The 24,080-nt window shown below is 42.3% G+C and overlaps 1 protein-coding gene across 2 annotated transcripts; it reads left to right on the top strand.

Annotated features, from left to right (window-relative positions):
* Positions 1-3,482: 3,482 nt before the first annotated feature.
* ago1 (argonaute RISC component 1) lies at positions 3,483-23,190 on the top strand. 2 transcript variants are annotated; one of them, XM_084356451.1, is made up of 19 exons: positions 3,483-3,982; positions 7,596-7,782; positions 10,965-11,085; positions 11,730-11,911; positions 12,520-12,656; positions 13,010-13,144; positions 13,331-13,442; positions 14,736-14,883; positions 14,979-15,098; positions 15,193-15,315; positions 15,456-15,589; positions 15,838-16,022; positions 16,262-16,421; positions 16,725-16,815; positions 19,343-19,537; positions 19,643-19,777; positions 19,869-19,970; positions 20,086-20,285; positions 20,417-23,190. In XM_084356451.1, exons 1-19 carry the CDS (start codon positions 3,958-3,960, stop codon positions 20,523-20,525), a joined length of 2,601 nt encoding a protein of 866 aa, XP_084212577.1. In that variant the 5' UTR covers positions 3,483-3,957; the 3' UTR covers positions 20,526-23,190. The 2 variants fall into 2 exon arrangements, with proteins under 2 accessions (XP_084212577.1, XP_084212578.1); XM_084356452.1 differs by having other exon boundaries at positions 3,484-3,982; positions 13,355-13,442.
* The last annotated feature ends 890 nt before the right edge of the window (positions 23,191-24,080 follow it).

The raw sequence follows: 24,080 nt of genomic DNA, 5'->3' as shown, positions 1-24,080 counted from the left end.
ACAACCACAAACAAACCACTTTTTTAAAAACCAAAATGAAATTACACATTTCTAAATCAATATTTGCATTCCATAACTTAAAGCTTTATTCAGATGGCTATTTCATGGCGAAATTCTTAAAAACAAAGATAATGCTTTTTAAAAACAAGCTGAGTTATTGTGCTGCTACACGTGGGTTGTTACCCAGAGAGATGGCTTGAGGCTGAACAGAGCCTGGGCTCTTTCTTCTTACTTAAACTTTTATTACCATCAAGGCAACTAAACCTGAAATGTCCCTTTTTGTGAACACACAATGATTGACATCAATGCTGTGCTGCTGTTTTGTGGCAAACCTCCTAATGATGAATGCATATGCAAAAAAAATGTGTGTGGCATTAGTACACTCATGAAAAGGAAAGTTGGATAAAGGTAAAAGGCCAACTTAAAACAAAAACATGCAAATTGTTACAATTTATCTTAAAAGAAAATGTATTTATTTATGTGGGAGAAACCGGAGCACCCTGGGAAAACCCACAGCTGAACATCTCTAAACCACCCTATGTTGTTAAGCTCCTGCTGCAGGCTTCTTCTCTTCTGACTGACTGATGGAGAGTCGCACAGACAGCTCTGGTCCTGGAGAAACAGCTCTAGCTCTGGAAAAGACAGCTGTGGTCCCAGATGAACTGCTCTTGTTCTGGAAAACAGAAGCTCTGCCTCTGAATTAGCATCAATTTTTGATCAGGAACATAATTTAAACTGATTGTTCATTGGATTTAGACAGCGCTTCTTCTTCTCTGTCGGACCGTGGAAAATACAACTTAAATCCCTGTTCTGGTTCTGGAAATAGCAGCTTAATTCTGTGCTATCGTTCAGTCCAGGCCTGAGTGCGCAGCCAGCAGGTCTGAAGAAAGATATTTCACCGGATAGTGGGAGTCGATTAGTGGTGACAGTATTTCTACTGATATCCAGGTATCGTTGTCAAGTTTGACAAAACTTATGTCCAGATAACGGAGAAACGGACCGCTCCCTGCTTGTAAAGATTACAACTGAACAGCTTCTCTTATATCTGTTACACATCAAAGGCACTGATCAATAATAATAATAATAATACATTTATTTCATATAGCATATTTATCATATAATTTGACTTTTTAATCTCATAATTATGACTTTTTCTCTTTTAATCCCCACTTTCTATTTCATAAACTTTACTTTAAGTAATGTTAATGAATACTGCCTCTAACACTTTATAATAAGGGTACCAATCATATACCTGAGTAATGTCTAACTAATGCACGTCTCATGATGACTTAATACATGAATTATTGCAGCATGTATCATGACTTCCTGTTGCTCACCATTAACAAATGATCAGGCGACTATGACTTTATGTGATTCATTCGCACTGAATAGATCATAAATTAAGGGAAGTTACTTCACAGTTACTTCATACATGAATTGATATGCATCAAGTTAGCTGGAGTCTTTATATGTAAACAGTTTGATTACTTCAAATGTCTATGAGAACAGGTACTGTTCTGCTTTCAGAGAGGCTGAGCAGGTGCATGGGTCTTAAATCAAGTTTTATGTGAAGAAGTTGAAGAATAAAGTAGCATAAAACTGGAAATACTACTGACAAATAGCAGTATATACAGTGCTTAACTAAATGTACACCCACTATACTCATATTTATCATCTGTATCCTTGGTATGCAGCCTACTTTTTTAAACACTTGGATGGCTTTCATATCATCAAGTTTGAATGGCTAGTACTCCATAAATAAAGTGTGCAGACTTACTTAAAATGTTATCAAACAGTGGGTAATTCAAGATTAAATAAATACATTTGACATAATGAAATAGAAAACAATATGAAATTGTACTGAGATCATTCCTCGATTAATCGCTGACCGAAAATTAATTGCCAACTACTACTCTAGCAAAAATACAAACCATTCCTCAGTTTCAGCTTCTCTGGCTCACCAATAACCTTTTGATTCCTGACTGTGAGTCTGACAAACAACAACTGTTTTCAACTTGGGCTCCAGGAAATTTTTCATGGACTTTTTTTTTTTTAACTGTTTTCTGGCATTTTCATAGACCAAACAATTAATGAAGCAAGCAAATCACAAGAGCATTAATCGCTTATGAAATATGAATACAGAATACATGACATACCCATAACACTGTGAACAATCCAAAACATTTCTAAAAAACCTGGCTAATTATTTTGAAATGCATTTTTATGTCACAATGTTATTTCTCCCAGTGAATGTTTGTGTGTGTGTACATGTGAGTGTGTGTGAACGACATACCCGGATGAAGAGTTAGCAGGGGGGGTTAAACACTGTGGGTCCAATAAAATAACTTGACGTTCTTATTAAGCAAGAAACAGTTCACAGCCATCCAGAATCTGATGTCCTGAAGACAGTTTTTGAGGTCGAGTAGTTTGCTGTGAAAATTCAGTCCTAGGAGAAGAATGATCGTGTCAATCATCGAGTTTCATTAGCATAACAACAAAAAGAGAGCTTGCGTTTTTGGGTGATGTGAGCAAACGGGAGCATATGGAGAAAAGAATGGGACCAAGTATAAAACTTTAATGCAGACAGGGAAGGATCTGTTGCATACATATGAAGACAACCAGTCTTGAGGGCTGTGTCTGGATCACTCACATGCTCGCTGTAGAGTGGAAGATATAGTGAGTTTGCCATTTTGTAGTGACATCTGAATGTGTACTTCTAATTATTATACCCTATATATTTGACCCAAAGTAGTTATTTATTTGCACAAGTTACAAAACACACAAAAATAACAAACATAAGATACATATTATGTATGCTAACAGGCCTGTCATATAAGTAGTCTGGTTCATTAATTCATCTTTAAAGGTGCTGTATGTAAGAATCGACCACCTGTTGAATTCATGCACTAAACATAGCCGCTAACTGCTGCTAACTGTAGCTGCCGTCAGCCAGTAAGCTAAGTTAACCGTGCAGCTGGCAGTCGTCTGAGCTGACTCTGCCTGGACCGGGAGCTTAGATCACCAGGGACGTGTTGGTGTTGTTTAATATCGGGCTAGCTGGTTAGCAAGCTAACTTCAATAATAGATATCTCTGCAACACAATACATAGACGCCTCTGACATGACGTCAAAACTGTCTTGAAGGCCTTCATATTCTTATAATTCAGTCTTTGAATGAAACTAAAATTCTTACATAATGCACCTTTAAACCTAAATTATATGGAGGAAAATTGCACAACATTTCATAAAAATAAAATGAGTTTTGAATTATTCTGGATTGTTTCCCAGTCCTCTGGCTATATATTCTGTGTGTAGTTCTTCATATGATAAATAATTTCACAATGTGCTGTTTTCTTTATGAGGTTCTGAACACACTGGGTCAGAAAGCGTCTGTCCTCACACTTCTGTCCACATTTGCATATCTGCAGTGTAGTACCGCTGTCGGCCTCTGGGGTGTGACAGCAAGTTCATCAACAGTTCCAATGCACTTTTTTTAATGGCAAAGAAGAAGTTTGGGATTTTTCGGGGGTGAGGGGCTGGCCTTTTTTGTTCCGCTGGAGAATCCTGCCTGAACGGTGAGCAGGAGCACAACAGACCGCCGAGAAATCACAGCGCCGCGGACAATCGGCGAAATCAACGGCGCCGGGAGGGACCGCACTGCCCCGCGACGGAAGAGCCGTTAGAAATCACGCCGTATCTCTGTCCAGCTCTGCCGTTACTAGCTCCAGGGTCAGCGGGCAGACGGGCAACTGGCAGCTATCGCCGTTAGCCTCAACTCCTCTGCGGGTCTGGGGGGTTCTGGTTGGGGCAGGGGGCGGGGGTACACCGAGAAAGGAGAAGACTACACGCCGAGAGGAGGGGGCTGGAAGTCTGAGACGCTTCCAGCCTGAAGGGGCCGGCGGTTTGGCCACAGCACCCCGGACTAGCTAGCTTGTACCCGCGCTGCTAAGTGAATGGGATGGAGCCGGGACCGTCTGGCGCTGGTAGGTGTATTTTTTTTTTTTTTTTTTTTACTTTAGTGGTTTCACATGCTATCAGTAATGGGTGCACACATACACTGCAGTTATAAAAACGGGGCACCGTAGCCTGGCCTTAGCGTCTGAGGGATGTACGAGCAAGGCTTGGTGACAACCCCGTCTGTTGCATCGCAACGTTAACAGAAGAGGGAGTGGGAGATGGAGGGGGCTCTCTCGCAGCCTGCATGCACAGCACATCGCAGAGCACGATATTATTTATCCGGATTTATAGCTGTAGACAAGCCTTTTGGAGCGCTGACAATATCCTCAGCCATGCGCGGGGGCAGGGAGGTCGTGGGAATCTCGGTGAGGAGGGACGAGGTGAAGCCCGCCTTCAAGCAGCAGCAGCAGCAGCAGCAGCAGCTGGCTGCACCCCGCACAGCAGACCAGCCTCCCCTTTCACTGACAGCTTACTGTTGCTGAAAGAAGTGTTTAATGTCTACACCTTACATGCGCACATAAGGGACACAGGCCTAACATCTGCACATGAATTATTTATGTGAAACCAAAAATAATCCTCAGTGATGTCTGCAGATCTGCTGTTGTTAGAGTTGATATATAACCTGTTTATAGACGCAAAGGCTGAGATGCATAAGCGGTGTATTGCATTTGTGCATGCTTCACGTTCAGGTTTATAGCCGGTTCTTTACTAGTGCTAGTGCTGATGTTTGTTTGGCAGTTTCCTTGGATGACACTGAGGTGTGGAGGAAGCTGGATAGTGTTCAACTTTATGCTCAGGTCTGAAGTCCACCTATTGTGGAAAATGTTGAACCCTGGCATTTATAATCCAGCTTTGAGTCTGTACTTTTGCTATACAGGGGTTTACATATTGAATGGTTTCTTTCATGCCGAGGTGGTGTTGTGAACTCTCTGGATATTCGGGCGGTTTCTATTTGCACATGCAGGCCTGAGTTTGAAATTACATTGTCAATCTAGATACTGAGCCTTGAATTCAGTTGAAAAGGCTTGTTTTTATTTTTTAGGATGGGTGAAGGGCCCCCGGGGCCCCTCATCTCAAAAGTCTGCTTTTGTGTTTGAAGTGTGATTATTCAACGTGCTATTTTCCAAGATTGAGCTGATTGCCATGTTTAGCTCATGGTCAACAGCCAATTATCCAGAGAGCCAACTAGTTTGGCCGAAACAATTGATGCATAATTGGCTGTTCCTTTTCATTCATGTATTGGCCTGATGAGAGAAGGGGTCTCCTAGTAAACATCCACTACTGCGACTCATTTTGAGATTTTAATGGCTTGCATTGAAGCCTCCACCAAGGCCATTAAAAAACCAAAAGTGTGCAAAAATGTACATATTCCCCCAGATATAACTTTAAAGTAATCATTCCCATGTGAGTTGGGCTTATTGCTTGTTACGTCATTGTAAAGACAGTAAGTGGTGAGCGTCTTCATGTTGTGATGCAGCACTAAAGCTCAGCGTTAAGACTTACCGCCCAGGAAAGACTGCTATTGTCTCGGGATATGTGTGAGCGCTGGCTCCGCTTCTCACCATCTGCCTTTACTGGCACGAGGGCGAAGTGTGTGTGTCATTGTGTGAGTGTGCAACGTTCACAACGCACCCCAGACACTCACATATTCGCGAAACATACATGCTTTCTTGCACATAGTGAGAGGATGTGAGGCCAGCAGCATGTCTGGTGGTGTTGGTCAGATTTCTCATAGTGAAGTGTGATTCAAACATAGATACACACACACGTGCTAAGAAGAGCATCTTTCTGTGTGTTTTATGGCTATTGTTACTCTTCCCGTCAGTTTGGCATCATCTGAAGGCTTAGTGAACATATGATGGCGTGGTATGTTTGACCCAAGGATTTCCACAGCAGCTATTTAAAGCCGGGCTTTTCCACTTTAGGATACACAGGCGCCTTTGCCCGATGTGGGAACACGCTCAGTGTAGGACCAAAAAGGCCAAGGTCTCTTCAGCATGACCACAGCAGCACCCTGCCTCCTCCCATCTCCTAGCACACACACACACACACACACACACACACACTGGTCCCCTGATATCCATGACAATGCTGTGTTGCCGTGGTGTCTCCATGGTGAGGCTGGGAATGTAGAGGGGGCCCCCTGTGTTTGTGTGTATGAGTGTGTATGTGTGTGTGTGTGTTTGCCGTAGCAAGGGCGCTCCCTCCGTCACACACCCGTGTATTAGTGAGTGTGAGACGGAGGAGCAGGGCAGCTGGGGTCTTTGTTGTGGTGGAGGAGGGCTGGTCTCTGGGGACCAAGAGGTTAAGGCACTGGGCCCCTCTCAGGCAGGAGTCACAGCGAGCCTCACATCTAGCACCCAGTCTCGGACCCCCTCTGTAACAGACCTCCTGACTGGCTCAGACCTGTTTTGAAGACATGATGCTGGTAGGGCTGCAACTCGCGGTTATTTTCGTAACGATTAGTCTGCAGATTACTGCCGACAACTCTTAAAAAAGTCTTCAAAATTGTGAAAAAGGCTCATCACAATTTTAAGCGCCCAACGTGACATTTTCTTTTGTCCAACAAGCAATCAAAAACCCCGAAGACTCTTCTTTTACTCTCATAAATGACAAAGAAAAGCAGCAAGTGCTCACATTTTTAAGAAACTGGGACCAGCAGATGTTTGAGATTTTTGTTTGAAAAATGACTTCACTCAAAATAGTTGGAAACTCATTTTCTTTCCATCGACTAATCCATTAATCGTTGCAGCTCTAGATGCTAGGGTGGACACTAATAGTCACTTTTCAGTGAGATTTCTGTATTCTGACATTTAAAGTGTGCGTTGGATGAAGAAAACTTCAGAAATGCAACTTATTTTGAAAGTGAAAAATATGTTCAGCGCCGCGACCGATGATTATTTTCATTATGGTTATAATCTATAAACTGAAGCTGAAATGTTAAAAGCAAATTTGTGCAATTTTTTTGTTTGATGAATTTCTCAAACAATCAATCATCATAATTGCTTTTAATCTGTGTGGCAGGGAGTTGATCAGATGCACAGTACTGAATTTCATGCAATACATGAATGAATCTTTGCTACTTTGCTACATAAAGAAGCATTTTTTCTAACGTGTTCCTCTTTTTCTCCCTCCATAATTTCTCTCTCTGTCATCCTCCCCCCTTCGCTCCCTTGTCCCCCCTCATCTGACCTAATCTGGCTGTTCCTCCTTTTCTTTATTCCTTGCCAATACCCTCCTCCATCACTCACTTCTCTTCCTTTCCCTGGCCCCAAATGCCCATTTTGCTGTTTATATGTTCCACTCTCATTGTTTCTCTCTTTTCACATCTTCCTGTTCCTGCCCCTCGCTCTGGTTTCCACCTATCGTGTCCTCTTGGCCTCTGCCTACGCTTCCTTCCCGACTTATGCCATATTTCTCGCCCTCCGCTGCCCACAACCACTTCCTCTACCACCTCCTCCCATGACCGCTCTGTATCTCTCCTGTGCCTGCTCTGCCAATGCCCTTCCTCTGTTCTTCCTCTGTTCTCACGGCTGTTTTGTGCACATCCAATTTCTTCACTGCTACCTTCTTGGCTCTGAACCTCCTCCCCTCCATCACCTGTCCCTGCCGATGGCTCCCCATCTCCTGTCTGTCCAGTGCCCATGGGGGCCTTCCCCCCACCCCTGCAGCAGGTGTTCCATGCCCCCCGCCGGCCAGGCATGGGTACCGTGGGCAAGCCCATCAAGCTGCTGGCCAACTACTTCGAGGTGGAGATCCCAAAGATGGACGTCTATCACTATGAGGTGGACATTAAGCCCGACAAGTGCCCACGGAGAGTCAACAGGTAACAAGACATGTGAAGGCTGCCGCTACGCTTTCATCTTGATTTTCTTGTCTGCGATGTCGCACATTAATCTGAAAGATCAGTACTTGTCAGTTGTCATGTGTCGTAAACGGTTAAGTTGTGGCAGCGAGGCGTGCATTTTAAGGAGTCAACAAGCAGCTGAAATGCCTGCAGTGTGGAACAGTTTTGAAATTGGATAATGAAAGCCCAACAGTCACTGGTAATCACTGTGTTGTCAGTCTTTCAGGAGGCAGCAGCAACAGCCTCTTTCAACGTGAACAATGCAGCTGAGATTTAAATGTAATTATTTGTAACAACTATTTATTTTTCAGCTTGATTATCATGTTTTGGGATGGGGAAAATAATAGGAAGCTTAAGCGGAGCTCTTCAGCTCTCAAGTAATACCTCGATCGGTCATGCTTTATGTTTCCATGCAGCTCTGTTAGGTAGGAAAACAAATATTTGATTGGGATGCAGCTGAAGTAGCTATTTAGTCGTATATTGTTCAAATTAGGGGTAAAAAAAACTCAACCTCATCACCTGCTTCTGATATTTTCAGCCAATTAAACATATTCTCCAAACTTTAGACATTATATTATTGCTTTATTTTGAAGGACATGCATTTGTGCCTCCTTGGATACACGAACAGTCTCTGCAGAATCAGGCAAAAAATAAACACTAAGTATGCATGCGTATGAGATCGCATCAAGCAGTAGGAAGCCTTCTCTCCCTGCAGTGGCTGTGCCAGAGTGACCGGACTGGACAGATGGTGGAGTCAAAAGTGGATCTAACTTAACTGACCCTTTCACCTTGGCTGGTGTTTATGCATGCTTGAAGAAGCCCTTTTATTGGATGGTTTGACCGCTTGCTGTCTGATGCAGGTTATTTAAAAAAAAGGCTGTGTTGTAATCTAGATGAGGTCACTAACATGAGGCAGGATCCTGAGGATATCATTGGATAACATACCGAAGAGGTTTATTGCAAGAAAAAAGGAGATTAATCAGTTTTCTTATATGGTGAAGAGAGTGAAGAGTCTTCTTTTGGTTCACTCAGTCCATGTACGGGTTAGCAAGGATTTAAGACTGTCAAAAGTATTGATTTTTCGATACCATTTGTTTAAAACAGTAAAAAAAACAGAAAAAAAAGATCTACAATCAGATTTTCAACCCGAGGCTGCACAGGTACGAACATTATCACAAATGTGATGTGTGTGTTTGGTGACTTTTCTGTAGCAGCGCTGCGAAAAGAGAAAAATGATCCTATTGTGTGTGACTAGGACATTTTTGTTTTTGTATCATGTTTTTAATACTCGAATCAAAGTCTAATATTCTGGTTCCGTGACAACTAAACATGGATTGCCGTGTTTCTGTGTGCTTCATTCAATTTTCACTTTTTAATGGAGCTATTACTCCCTTGACAGTTTTTAGTGGGCCAATCCAAATATTCTTTTCAGCTGTAAGAAATTATAAACACAAAAGAGCTGCCATGGTGGTGATTTGTCACGTTTATTACTTTAATCCAAGCATCAAACTGAACATAAACAAAATTCATGGGGGGAAATGTGGTGTCTGTCTGCCTCGCTGACGTTTGTCATGCCTCTCCAGAGAGCCGGTTTCTTCAGAAAAATAAAAAGACTGTCTTGTTTGCCTCTGAAAAAAAACCCAGCAACACGCCACACAATACATATTTGTTTGCTCATGTTTGATCCAGAAGAATGTATCCTTCTATGAAGCCCTGAATGTAAGTTTTTCTTTTACCCTGCTTTCAATTCAAGACTAAAATTGTAGTGTGACTGTGGCAACAACAATATGACTGGCTATCATGTTCCACATGTCTTTTGTGTGGAGTCATGTGTGAGGTATCAGGGACAGGCTAGAAGCAGAAATAAATATAGGGTTGTTTTTTTTTTTGGTCCGTTTCTTGGCACTAGCCCAATCTGTGTCACTGTCCCAGTGTGTCTCACTAATAGCCTCGTGCCTCTGGGTAATCATCAGTAATCATTTAGACAGCGGGCCGTAAAAGGGTGAGAATCGGTCTTTGGAGCTAGAAAATCTCGACAGAGGTAGAGCGAGTGAATTTTTCAAGGCTGATATAATAACAATGGTTTAGAGGAGGAAAAGGCCAATATTCGATTAATAGACTGATATCACACTCCATGCAAAACAAAACAAATGACACAGTCGTAAATGAACAAGCTTTTATTTTGTTAGGAGGTGTTAAAATCAAAGTAATTGTAAAAAGGTGGGAGCGATTTCTATTATTTTAGTTGGAAAGCCTGATGTTATAATCGATGAAACAGAACAGTCTGCATTCCCTTCAGTTGAGGCGGCTCCTTGTTGTGTAGGATCCCGACGTCCCTGAACACTATCGGAGCAAAGTTCTGCCGATACTCATAGTTTGTCAAATGTCCAATTGGCTCCAATTAGTCAATCTAAGCGGTTAATAGGTCGCCCTATCATAGATATTCTGTGTTTCTTTCTGCGAGTGTTATATATGCCTTTCTGTCTTTTAAAAACAACCCTGACCCAGTACTGGTGACCTCATATAACTCTCTGTTTTTGATTTAACAAACAATCTTTTGTTCAAATCCTGGAAGATCTCAGCAGAAAGGAAAGGTTGTCTGGAGAGCTTTTGAAGAGAGGATGTGAAGAGAAACAGATACAAATAGACAAATTAGTAATCTGTTTGTAATTGGACTTGTTTGCTCAGAAAACCTGAAGTTCCTGAGCAGAATCCTTGAGAAGTGCATGCGTTAGGACCACCGCCTCTAACGTCCAGAGAGGCTCTTTGAGCATCAGTCACTTTTTCTTTTAGGGTTCGAGACAAAGGTTTCAAGAAGGCATTCAAAGGTCGAGCCCTTTGACCTTCTCTTTTCAGAGCCAACCCTCATCCCCCACACTTATATGAAGGCCAAGGCACCGTTCATTGAAAGGTGGCCCCCCGCACACACCCTCACTCCTTTTGTCCTCGCCACTCCCCCTGTGACCATGAAATATTGCCCACACCAGCTGTATCCTGCTTGATCAATATTCCATCATCTTGAGAACTGCTCCCCCCAGTCCTGATCACAATAGAGCATCCTGATCAGAGGACGGGTTAAATTGGAAGAGTCTCCTTCTGCTTCTGGTGCATGTTAATCTCATATTGTTTGTGTGTGTGTGTGTGTGTGTGTCTTTCCACAGGGAGGTGGTGGAATACATGGTGCAACACTTCAAGCCCCAGCTCTTTGGCGACAGGAAGCCAGTGTACGACGGCAAGAAGAACATCTACACGGTGCTAGCACTTCCTATAGGGAGTGAGAAGGTAGATGTTTGCAGTGGTTTTTGCGTTGCACTTTTACACAATGACATAATCACCCACTAATTTCTCCTCAGGGATCAATAAAGTCAGTCTTAAGCCCTGCTCGGTTGGGAATTTTGGGATTTCTCTAGGGGAGGAAGAGTTATCTGAAAACCATGAATAAAGGCACTACTTTATCTCCTGCAGAGCACATATGTCTAACCCAGTATTCTTTACAACCACGAACACCTCCTGTTTTATGGGACATTGTTACCCTACAGATGGAGACTTCTAGATTATTCATTTACTATCAGAAATGACAAAGAAAAGCAGCAAATCATCACATTTAAGATGCTGCAACTAACAAAAGTTTGACATTTTTGCTTTAAAAAAATCACTGAAACAATGAATCAGTATTAAGATAGCTGACGATTCATTTGCTGTCAGTCGGCACTCTTTTAAGTGATGTATCAGGATCAACTGTAAAGAGAAATGCCTCCTTGAATAATGAATAATTTACGAAATAGGGTTTCCAGTATACTGCACTACCTCATGATTCGCTTTTCTCGCTAATACTCCATCTTTTGGTTATTGCCGTCCTCCTGTTGCAGCCTTGTTCTTTACCTCTCCTCTCCTTTTCTGTCCGTTCTGTCCTCTATTTCTTCTAGGTGGATTTCGAGGTAACTATCCCAGGCGAGGGTAAGGACCGCATCTTCAAGGTGTCCATCCGTTGGCTGGCCAAAGTGTCATGGCGCCTGCTGCAGGAGACTCTAGTCAGCGGCCGGCTGCAGGTCCCCCTCGACTCGGTTCAAGCCCTGGACGTGGCCATGCGCCACCTGGCCTCTATGAGGTAGACGACATGCACCGGACAGACACAAACGCATATACTGCAACAAATCAGAGTCATACACATGTACATCTTTAGAAAATCATGCTTCTGACAAATTCTTTTTTGTTGATTTTTCTAACCGTGCAGTCTAGCGAGGTTAAATGGGTTGTTCCATTCATTTGAGTCAGACCATCCATAGCTCCAGGGGTCAGAGTCGGTAAACAAAAGATGCTTGTTAGCTGAGACCTGTGTGAAAGTGTCCACTGAACAATGCCGAGCAGGGAAATAATGATAACTGGCTTGAGGACTTGACCTGAAAATGGTCCAAAAGGATTACAGCCACAGATGCTCCTGAAAAAGAAGTCGGTTCAGTGATAATGTTTCCACATTTTCCCACATTCCTGTGCTTAAAAAATACAGCACTGTTCCTTATGACTGTAGGTGTTTTTCCATGCTAGTTTTCCTGTTTTTTTTCCCTAATGGTCACAAAGAGTTGACTTATTCTGAAAAAAGTCTACATGACACGACTTAACTCAACTAAACTGGATATGAAGTCACGCTGAGGTCATGCTGTAAAGTCAGTCATTTTGCACATTCATCATTTTCCCCTTCCCACCCCCTCTAATTAGGTACACTCCAGTGGGCCGTTCATTTTTCTCCCCACCTGAAGGATACTACCACCCACTGGGTGGGGGCAGGGAAGTCTGGTTTGGCTTCCACCAGTCTGTGCGCCCCGCCATGTGGAAGATGATGCTTAACATTGATGGTGAGTCACTGAAGACACCCAGAGAGTGTGCAGTCAGTCAGTGATCTCATTGTTTTTACTGACATTGCATGACTGGGCAGAGACAATGAGACAGAAAAGGTGAAAAAGTAAAATAAAGTTGCTCTGGGACTAAAGAGGATTTAAACCACCGATCATTTTATGAATCATGATGTCATAACTATAGACAGCTGCTCTCCTTTCTATTGGCTGCTTTATTTTACCTTATAACATTAACTAGGCTCGGATAAATGACTTAAATGGTGTCATAAAAGTTGAGGACATCCATGCGCCTTTTGTCAACTTGCTCTTCTCTCAGTAGCATGGACTTATTTCTGCTCTCTGTCTCCCTCTAGTGTCCGCCACGGCCTTCTACAAAGCTCAGCCTGTAATCGAGTTCATGTGTGAGGTTTTGGACATTCGCAATATCGACGAGCAGCCCAAGACTCTCACCGACTCACAAAGGGTCCGCTTCACCAAGGAGATTAAAGGTGGGCGAATGGACAGTGGGGCACTGCATCCTAAACAACACACCATAATAAGAAAATAAGGCTTATTTGCTCACATTAAACCTGCCAGACACATTTCAACAACATTTAGCACTGTATGTTCCATTTTAACATCATGATAGTACTGCTTTATTTCTTGAGACGCTCTTTTAATTACTCATAAGTTAGCTCCCCACTTTCTGTCATCACAAGGCCTGAAGGTGGAGGTGACCCACTGTGGCCAAATGAAGAGGAAGTATCGCGTATGCAATGTCACCCGACGACCTGCCAGCCACCAGACGTAAGTACACAGACGGCATTAAATGACATTTATATCACACTCATTCGGCAGATGCTTTTGTAAGTGACTTATAATAAGCAGCCAAGTACATGTATGGACAAGATCAATTAATTGTACTAATCTTTTTTTTATACAAGTACATTATTAGGATCTCTCCAAATTTGCCATACAGACTTGAATAATCTATGTTTGCCGTTGATATCTCGACAAACGAGAACACATTTTGGGAACTAAATTAGCACGTTCTCCTTTGCACATTCCAGTTTTGGAGGACACAGCATCACAGAGTCATCCTGTTGCTCTCTGCTCTTACTGTTGCATGACTCTGATGTTTGAATGAATGAAAGGAATGATAAGTTTTTGTTCACTCTCTTTGCTTTTTTTCTTTGCCACTCTTTCTCTCTCATTCACTCACTAGCAAAATGAAATTCAAGGCCATAGCGAGTGCTTTCACATTTAAAAACCTAATAACACCATACAAATCTTAATCTTACCCGATTTACCCTCTGCTCTGCTGACAGCTATCTTCGTACCACACACTCAGCATTCTGCACAACTAGATTTACTGGCCTAACGTGGCGTATTTCTTACCCTGGGGCAATCTGCATTGTAGAGCCCTGCTTTTTATCTTATTTTGTTGGCACCAGGAACTCTAATAGAGAAACTGTGTTCATCAATAGTTCCTGTGGTTGAAAGGCAGGTAGGGGATTTTCCCCTGCAAATCTACTGCGGAAAATCCCCTAGGATTGTTTCCTGGTAGAAATACCCCATTATATAGTCACAAAGGTTCCTTTTTATGTGACAAGTATTCATCAGTATTTTAGGGAGTTTGGTTTGAAAAATAAAACTGCCATTTTGTTTTTGAAACAGTGACTGTCCAGTTACTTGTAATAGAAGCCCATGGTCTTAGTTGGCAGTCGGACAAGGAATCCAAGGCACTCTGATAATAATAATAAAAATTCTTTATTGATTTATGGATAAGCCGACATGTTTGGTCTCATCAGGAAGACTGGCGATGACGTGTTAATTGTACCACTTGAGACCAGCTTCAACACATATCAACAAGTGCAAATATTCTGTGTAACAACTTGTTTAATGGCGTCTGATAAGTTGGCCATGGTTGGTCATGCATAGCGATGACAATCACATTTGTCACAGATGTGACCATGCAGCGATGCATCCGCTGAAAAATATTTTGTAAACCATAACATGTAAGAAAACTTCTTGGTCTTTTTTTTTTTTTTTTTTTTACCAGATCTTCTAGTAGTTCATGTGTCTTGTCTTTTCTACCAGGTTTCCCCTCCAGCTCGAAAGTGGGCAGACAGTAGAATGTACAGTGGCTCAGTACTTCAAGCAGAAGTACAACCTGCAGCTAAAATACCCCCACCTACCCTGTCTACAGGTGGGGCAGGAGCAGAAGCACACCTACCTGCCTCTGGAGGTGAGGAAGTAATCAAGGATAACTGAGTTCATTTTGAGATACATTCATAATTTGTCTGACCAATGGCTAATGTCTGAACCCTGATCTCGTTCCAGGTGTGTAACATTGTAGCAGGTCAACGATGCATCAAGAAGCTGACAGATAATCAGACCTCCACTATGATCAAAGCCACAGCTCGCTCCGCACCCGACAGGCAGGAGGAGATCAGCAGGCTGGTGAGTTGTAGAGAAAACCGCTGGGTGGAGGCGACACAGGAATGTATGACTGTGATTTCTGTGAAGTATGATGTACGTCCTTCACTCTCCACAGATGAAGAACGCTAACTTCAACCTGGACCCGTACATCCAGGAGTTTGGGATCAAGGTGAAGGATGACATGGCTGAGGTGACGGGCAGGGTGCTTCCAGCCCCCATCCTGCAGTATGGAGGACGGGTAATACATCACTTATTATTTTAAGAAAATCCATAGGGACACTCCGAACAAAAATCCTTCAGTTGCATTTTTTCACACACGGTAGTAGTTCTGACCTGATTTAGTTTAAACTTCCTCTCCTGTGGTCCTCTCTTCTACAGAACCGTGCCATAGCTACCCCCAACCAGGGAGTGTGGGACATGAGAGGGAAGCAGTTTTATAACGGCATCGAGATCAAAGTGTGGGCGATTGCCTGCTTTGCCCCCCAGAAACAGTGCAGAGAAGAGGTGCTCAAGTAAGTACTAATGAGTGTTAACATGCTGTGCATTCTTATAGTGGTGACTCATTAGATGCTAGCAAGAGACAAAATGTGCATCCACAGTGCTTTATTTAGCCGACATTTGGTATCTCGAAACTAGGGATTAATTTCTTTACAATATAATCAACAATATTTCCTAATGACAGAGGTGGGATACAGCGAAAGATAGAAACTCGAGTCATAGCTTGCTGAATTTTGGCTGAACTGCTCCGGTTTCCTCTCAGGAACTTCACAGACCAGCTGCGTAAAATCTCTAAGGATGCTGGGATGCCGATTCAGGGCCAGCCGTGTTTCTGTAAATACGCCCAGGGAGCGGACAGCGTGGAGCCCATGTTCAGACACCTGAAGAACACCTACTCTGGACTGCAGCTCATCATCGTCATCCTGCCGGGAAAAACCCCTGTCTACGGTAGGCTGTGTTATTGTTTATTTGACTTGGATCTACTCTCAATTTATTATTTTTGTTCAGAAAAATAAGTAAATACTACAAGAAAAAGTGTGTAAAATAGTCAAATCGAGCCCCAAAAACATCTTAAGACCTAAAGCATCGAGACAGATTGTTAAAAAGCTGAACTTCCAGAAACTGCTACCTCAGTCCTTCAGCATCATAGTCTTCCTCATGTCTCATTTTCTTACTGTCCTCTTCAGCCGAGGTAAAGCGTGTGGGAGACACGCTCTTGGGCATGGCCACGCAGTGTGTCCAGGTGAAGAACGTGGTGAAGACGTCACCTCAGACCCTCTCCAACCTCTGCCTCAAGATCAATGTGAAGCTGGGAGGCATCAACAACATCCTGGTGCCTCACCAACGGTAAGCTTTTGTTTTGACACATGTTTTATACAGATTTATGGCAGGACAGCAGTGAGAATTATACCCTCCATATTGTAAAAAAGTAGAGTTTATATTTACGAACCTATCGTCTCTGTTAACACCTACGATACAAGTGTTCTATTGTCCTTTATTTGGTCTCCTTTTTCATCTTAAGTATTTGAAAACAACAAATTCCTGCTGGATTACACACTGTATATTGACCCATCTCAGCCTGTCATGATAATACAACTCCCCAAAAAGCAACTCTGTAATTTACATCTCCTCCTCCATTCGCTCACGCAGGTCAGCAGTGTTTCAGCAGCCGGTTATCTTCCTGGGAGCAGATGTCACGCACCCCCCTGCTGGAGATGGCAAGAAGCCCTCCATTACTGCTGTAAGTCTTCATTAATAAAACACTAGTTGACCTTGAACACAATCTCAGGAAAAGGAAGGAAATGTGCAACTCCTATGCAACAAAGTCGGGGTGTGCTGAATGAGTCAATGCGTGGGGGACACTGGAGTGCTTTTGTCTCTCAATCAAAACAAAATCCAGGCGATTTAACAGTGGGAATATGTGTAAGCTGCAACAATACATTGTGCAAATATTGTCTACATTGTTAAAAGGTCATAGTTTCTGAAGGCTGAGTTTTCTGTTTGCCTACTTGTCAGGTACAGCAGCCAGAAAGACTTCTAAGTGGTCAGACTGAGACACATTTTTGAAACATGCTTTTTGTTTTGTTTTGGTAAAACTGCCTCCAAGACACATGTTAAAAGAAGAGAAATCAGCTTTTGAGACTTGGCTTGGGTCAATATTAGATGTTATCGAATATCATGATATTTATATCGATCAGCTGTGTGATTCTTCACCTGAGACGAACTGCTATAACTGTATTTAAATTTATTACAGTGTTATTTTTCACCTGGAAAAGACAACAAGTGACAGACTAACTGCACTTAATATATTAAACTGTTACATGTACTACATATGTAATTTAAAGGTTCCTATTTTATATTATTTTGTTATTTAAAAGGGTTGTATGACTGTTGTTGCAAAAGGGAACTGCCAGTCCTGTATTTATTCATGCTACTAATCAACATAAACTACAAATTAAACAAAATACTATAATTGTGTATTGTAAGAAAAACATGTCCCCCGACCCAAACAACAATAATATCGTGTATCGTGATATTTTGCCGAGACAATATCGTTATATAAAATTTGGGATATCGCCCAAGCCTATTTGAGACTCTTAACTCTTGTTATATTATATTTGTTGTTAAATATTTTTCTTAGACTTCTATATAGTCAGGATATTTTTTATTTTTTTAATCAGCATCTGTAGTGGAGTTGGCATTACAACAGGAACAGCAGCTTAGGGCAGTTGGCTGCCATTGATATAGATACAACAACAGGTCAGAGTAATGCAATTATACACTTTTAATCAGCATGAATGTGAGGCAGGTTCTGTCCACTGCTACTGTTTGTGTTGGACACGGCAGTTCTGTGTCAGCTCTGACACACAGTTGGCTAAAAAGGAAAAGTGGATTAAACCTTTATCTGGGGAATAGTAGCCTCTAAGAAAAATAGAAGGTGTCCAACACAAACGATTCAACCTTGGTCTCCCTGTTTCAATCCTTTTCAAAGCCATAAAAAACGTTGTCTCTATTTATAGGTATATCATTACACAATGTTAAAATTATACACTAATTTCGTCATTGTAGCGTCTCTGATGGCCGTCCAGATGCTATGATGGCAGGAGCACTCCTTGTATAGGCATATCAAAAAACAACAAGGGCATGTAAATAATGCAAATGACCTCGAGATGTCACAGAAAAGCCGACGCACATGCTCGTGGTTGCTCAGTGACAGCGGCACCAGGTCACAGCGTTCATGAATGTTGCTAAGAGAAGAATCCCACAGCCAAAAATAGAAAGGGGCAGAAGCACTTTAATCTTAAACACATAAAAAAAGTTAATTAAAACACTGTAGCGTAAATGTCAACACATGTGGCTCATATGTGAGTATTAGTTATAATCTTGACTATTATGGCAACAGAAAGGAGGGAATAGCATTATGTTTGCTGGATGGATGAGATCACCTATTGGCTCTGGTATCGGGTATCTGCACATTTGTAATTCATTTTGGCATTTTCATTAGTCACAGCCTTTATTTACAGCTTGTGTAATCACTAGTCGTTCATAACACTTACCAAGCAATTTAGCCTGAAGAACTGTTGAAGTATTTTGGCTGATCAGAAACATTTCATTGGCACCAAATTGTTCCAATTCTGATGCAATAGATCAATGGTTAAGGCCCGGACGCACCCTGCTTTAAAAGTCTGTTTCATAAAAAACGTCTGTCGTCAGTCTGACTCGGATATACCATAAATGAGCCTGAACAAAGAAAAAAAAACAGTAGTAAGAGAGGAGTTGGTGAGGGATGAAGGGAAACAAATGGCTCATCACTGACTCACGTTCGAAAAGGAAATGACGTCAACTCCCGTCCGCCCTTGACCCCAGCTCGGCTGTGGTTGGCTGCGTTGTTGCCTAGCAATTATGACAAACGCTTGAGTCACACACGGAGAGGATGGGAGAGGAGAGTTGGTCTGTCTGATCCTCCTGACTGAGGAGAAAACTGGTGAAATATTACGATTGTAGTGCAACTCAAGGAAAGTAAAAGGTGGATGTTGAGCCTCCCACACTTCCCAGTGGCAGCCTGTAGGGGATGCTAACGTGCAGATGTACACACTAGGGCAAGCAACAGATCATTTGAAGAATTTTTTCATTTTTATATTTTTCTTGGGAACATGTATTTGTCTTGTAAACAGATTATTCTAAATGCAGCAACTGAGAAATAATACACAACATGTTTTTCTTTGTTTCTCCATCATTTCTCCATCACTTCCTCCCCTGTCTTCCAGGTGGTAGGCAGTATGGATGCTCATCCCAGCAGATACTGTGCCACAGTGCGTGTCCAGAGACCCAGGCAGGAGATAATTGAGGATTTGTCGTATATGGTGCGGGAGCTGCTAATTCAGTTCTACAAATCTACCCGGTTCAAGCCCACCAGGATCATTTTCTACAGAGATGGAGTTCCTGAGGGACAGTTACCGCAGGTAAGAGGGTTAGGGGATGTGATGTCGGCAAAGTGCTTTTTAGCATTCATCTATGAGATTCATTATATCAGCTTGTGTGCTAATAATGAATGCTCTTGTGTGTAGATTCTCCACTACGAGCTCCTGGCCATCAGAGACGCCTGCATCAAGTTGGAGAAAGACTATCAGCCAGGCATCACCTATATCGTAGTGCAGAAACGCCACCACACACGCCTCTTCTGTGCTGACAAGTCTGAACGGGTGAGCTTTCTGACACATTTGTTTTCTTTTCATACCCACATCTTTTTATTCATATGTTTGATAATAATCATCTTGTGTTTACTTTTGATAGATTGGGAAGAGTGGGAACATTCCTGCAGGGACTACAGTGGACACCAGCATCACTCATCCCTTTGAGTTCGACTTCTACCTGTGTAGCCATGCAGGCATACAGGTAATAATAACAAACACAGAATGTTTATATAACCCTACATATCCAATTTGTTTGTTTTACATAGCCATTTATTGCGTATGTTTCATCTTATTTTTATCGCTATCTCTGTCTGCAGGGCACCAGCCGACCGTCTCATTACTACGTCTTATGGGACGACAATCGCTTCACGGCTGATGAGTTACAGATCCTAACTTACCAGTTGTGCCACACTTACGTGCGCTGTACCCGCTCAGTCTCCATCCCTGCGCCAGCCTACTATGCTCGTCTCGTGGCCTTCCGTGCCCGCTATCATCTGGTGGACAAAGAACATGACAGGTCAGTGTGATTATTAAAGATTTAGCATAGGGTTTCTTCATAGATTGTGACTTTGGTTTGAGACGAAACTAACATAAAAAAAACGTTACTGATTTTCGCTCTGTAACTTCTCCCCCGTCGTCTCTCTGCAGTGGAGAGGGCAGCCATGTGTCTGGTCAGAGTAACGGTCGGGACCCCCAGGCGCTGGCCAAAGCTGTTCAGATTCACCACGACACCCTGAGGACCATGTACTTCGCCTGAGCTCCACCAACTATCACCACCATCGATCCCTCCCACCTCATTTCTACCTGAGTGGGCACATGGCCCGCCACCACCTCATCCCCATCCCTTATTCCCAATGACTGCCCACCACACATACTCCACAGACCTGCCAGTCATTCACCCAAATTCAAGAAGAAACACAAGGCCCATCACCTGTAAAACACAGGCAGACTCTACAGCCTCATGCACTCAAAAGGTTATGAATATTATTATTATTATTGTCATTTTATTGTTTTTATTTTACCAGGACTATTGCTCTTTTTATGTTGAATTTTTAAAACTTGGGTATTATTATGTAATTGTATTGTACGCTACCTTCACACTCCTGTGTATGTCAGTATGCAATACGGATGGGAGGAAAATGGGCGATGAAAAGAAAAAGAAAAAAAAAAAATCACAAAGAACTTTTTTAAACTGCCACCACGATGCTGCCTCTTTACCCATCCGAACGCCGGATGCCAGTGTTCCAAGCCCCTTAGTATGGGGATCCTCCAGAAGGGTGGTACTGGGCACGCACACGTACATGTATCATTTTAACGTTGTCATGAACTACATTCATGTTTTTAATGTTTTTTGAATAATGTTATTTTTTTAAACAGCCTTGAGGAGTCTGAGGTATGGTACATTAGCACTTAGTGTTAGCATGTAGGTGCCACCAGTCCTGCACATAAGAGTTTGTTAGTACATGTGAGGCTAGCCCTCTGGTCTATATATTAGCAGACAGGAAGAGCAGGTGTAGCATATCGTAGATACAGGAGAGAAGTCCTGCCGCACTCTCTGTGCTGGTTGGCCAGTCCCTTAGAGATTTAGCCTATAGAGGCGAGCTTAGCATAACAATAGAGGGACCATTTGCATAGAGTGTATCAAATATACTTGCACCCCATGCACCTAAACCAGCATTATTAACCAGCCAAAAGTGATGCCAACCAATGGAAGGGGCACTTAAACAGGAAGATAATTTTTTTATTTCTGTAATGCTCTTTTAGGATATACGAGGCACTTTTTTCTTAATTTTATTTACTTATTGATTTCTTCTTCTTCAAAAACGGTGAGACTTGTTGGTCCCGAGGCTCGACACAGACTTCTTTTGAAGTTTTCATACCCGCACTCGCATAGCTTTCAGAACAAAGAGGCAACTAAGGCAATAGGCAAGGTCAACACTCCTCTGTAGATTTGAATGCAGGCAAATATGAAGTCTGATCACTTAAGTGCTGCGAAGCTGAACTCACATTCAGCAATTGACCTTGCGCCGATCATTCTGCACATTCCGACAGGTATCAGTGGAGATGACGCCACGCAGTGCACGCAAAACTTCCACCCACACACGTCTTCGCGTAACTTTACGCACCTATCCCCATTTTTTTTTTTACACGACGCTCTTCCCTCTGCAGGCATTTACAACTCATAGCCTGGAAAGCAGAAGCACACACATCTCTGCCCTCTCAGTCTCTTTCTAAGCATGTAGAGACCAACCTCTTCAAATGCACTTGTCCCCTTATATCCCTCCAAACTATCGCTCATCCCCCTTTTCCATCATCACCTTCTATCCTTGCTGTCTATTCTCACTTTTAACATCGCACACCCGAAGCATCCCCTGCCCCCAATCCCCTAGCTCGTGTTAGCCAATCCCCATTGGTGCTCTGTGTGCATGGGCGGCACAGATAGGGGATTGCTACATTGGACAGGGTGGGCCACTATTACTACTACTTAATATGCCCTGCCTATACATCTAGTCACTTTCTGGATTGATGAAAAAAATGCATGTAATTATTTTTTATGACTGGATATTCTGAGCCACCTTATTTTGGTTTCCTTAGCGGTAGGAGCATTACGCTCACCACTGCCTGTCAGTCGTTTTGCCTCGATTGTGTAATGGTTATCAAGACTGCTTTTTCCTTTGTCATTATTATTATTATTATTATTATTATTATTATGAATATTGTGACAAGTGTCAGAGTGTATCCTCAAGAGGGCACTGTGGAGACTGTCTCAAAATTCCACCTCAGTTGCCCTTTAAGCGCCTCAAATCTTGTCTGATGGTCAAAGCCCCTTTGAGCTGAAAGGGATCAAAAGATAAGAGATCAGATGAGTTTGATTTTTAAATCATGTTTATTAACTTGCATAATCAATATGCCTTTGTACACCGTTTTACTGATCCTTCATTGTGTCCAAGGTGATTTGTACATATAAATATATAATATTAACCTGTTATGTATTTTGGCTCACCAGTTGCCGGGCCTTTCACAGTTGGGGTCAGTGTTCAATCCCTCATTCTGTGCTGAAATAATAATAATAAATAAAATAAAATAAATCAGTCTAGGGGCATTTCCCAGCACCACTGAAACCAGATGCAGTTCTTCACTCACCGAAGCCACAAAGCACCTTGCAAAGGGGGGAGACGAAATGGCAGTCACCCTGGAAATGCATCATGTGGACACTGGAGAGTCCACTCCTCTCCACACAGCCTCACTGTCTGACTAAGCAATATTGAAGCCACTGATCAAGAACAGTCCTTGTCATAGCACTTCCCAATAGATTTGAATGAAAGGACATGGAAGCATATTATTTTGGCTCTGTATGTGATAGTATGGGAACTCTGTTGGGGCGGGTTATTTTTTAAAGAAAATAAAATTGTTTTTTATTACGCCTGCTGTTTGTTTTGTTTTTTGTACTTGCTTATCACTTTAATACTGTGCTGTCGAGTTGAATTTCAACTTAAAGGGGCACTGCGTCCTTTTGGAGAAGAAATTCAAACTCAGAATTTTAATATTAACAGTGTTGACTGGTTTGTAGTCCTAAAACCCAGAAAACAGTTAGCATTTTTTGCACATCCAGCTCCCTCATCTCAAAGTCTGAGTCGTTAGAATAAGTTTTCGGTTAAATGTTTTGGTTTTGTGTCTAAATGAGACTACAGAAGTTATCGGGGACATTAAAACGTCATCACACCGAACCCAGAGACTCATCAACTCACTAGTCATTCTTTACAGGCCGACTTCAGTTGCAAACTATTCTAACTCTGACTTTACAACTTGTACATTGATCAGTTTTTACGGAAAACCTGTATAGTGGTGGTGACGTTTAAGACATGCGACCACAATGTAGTCCATCTTTGTTCGTCTGTTCACCTGTGAAGATTATCTCGCTGAACAAAACGTGTAAGTATCATAAACTTGTGTTTGACACAGAACTTATTTTCGGCAGTAATCCAAAATCCAATTTAGAAATCCCATAGGCTTTTTGTCAAAAAAACCAGGGTGACTTCTGGGTTGGCCTACAAAAAACATGTCATCGCTACACAACTCTATTAATGAGGTAATAATACAAATACTGAATAAAAAAGCTGTTCTCTGCGGAAAATAAAGTCCCCCAGAACACTGTTTGAAGCTAGAAAGGTGGCAGGGTCCGCCACATGTACACAAAGTAAAACTATGAAACAGTTGTCCTTTAAGGTCAGTTTGTAAAATTCAGTAAAAGATCTTTCTCTTGGGAATAAAATGTCTTCCCACAAAAACCACACAGTGCACCTTTAATATA

The sequence above is a fragment of the Pagrus pagrus genome (assembly GCF_965226575.1).
Source record: "Pagrus pagrus genome assembly, chromosome: 7".
Classification (NCBI taxonomy): Eukaryota; Metazoa; Chordata; class Actinopteri; order Spariformes; family Sparidae; genus Pagrus; species Pagrus pagrus.
This window is presented reverse-complemented; position numbering and strand designations above follow the sequence as displayed.

Bases quoted from the DNA above. Each gene is read 5' to 3' on its own strand.
- ago1 (XM_084356451.1), top strand. From the start codon at position 3,958: ATGGAGCCGGGACCGTCTGGCGCTG. The intron at 3,983-7,595 runs GTAGGTGTATTT...CTGTCTGTCCAG, and splicing joins GCCGGGACCGTCTGGCGCTG to TGCCCATGGGGGCCTTCCCC. The intron at 16,816-19,342 runs GTAAGTCTTCAT...CCTGTCTTCCAG, and splicing joins AGAAGCCCTCCATTACTGCT to GTGGTAGGCAGTATGGATGC.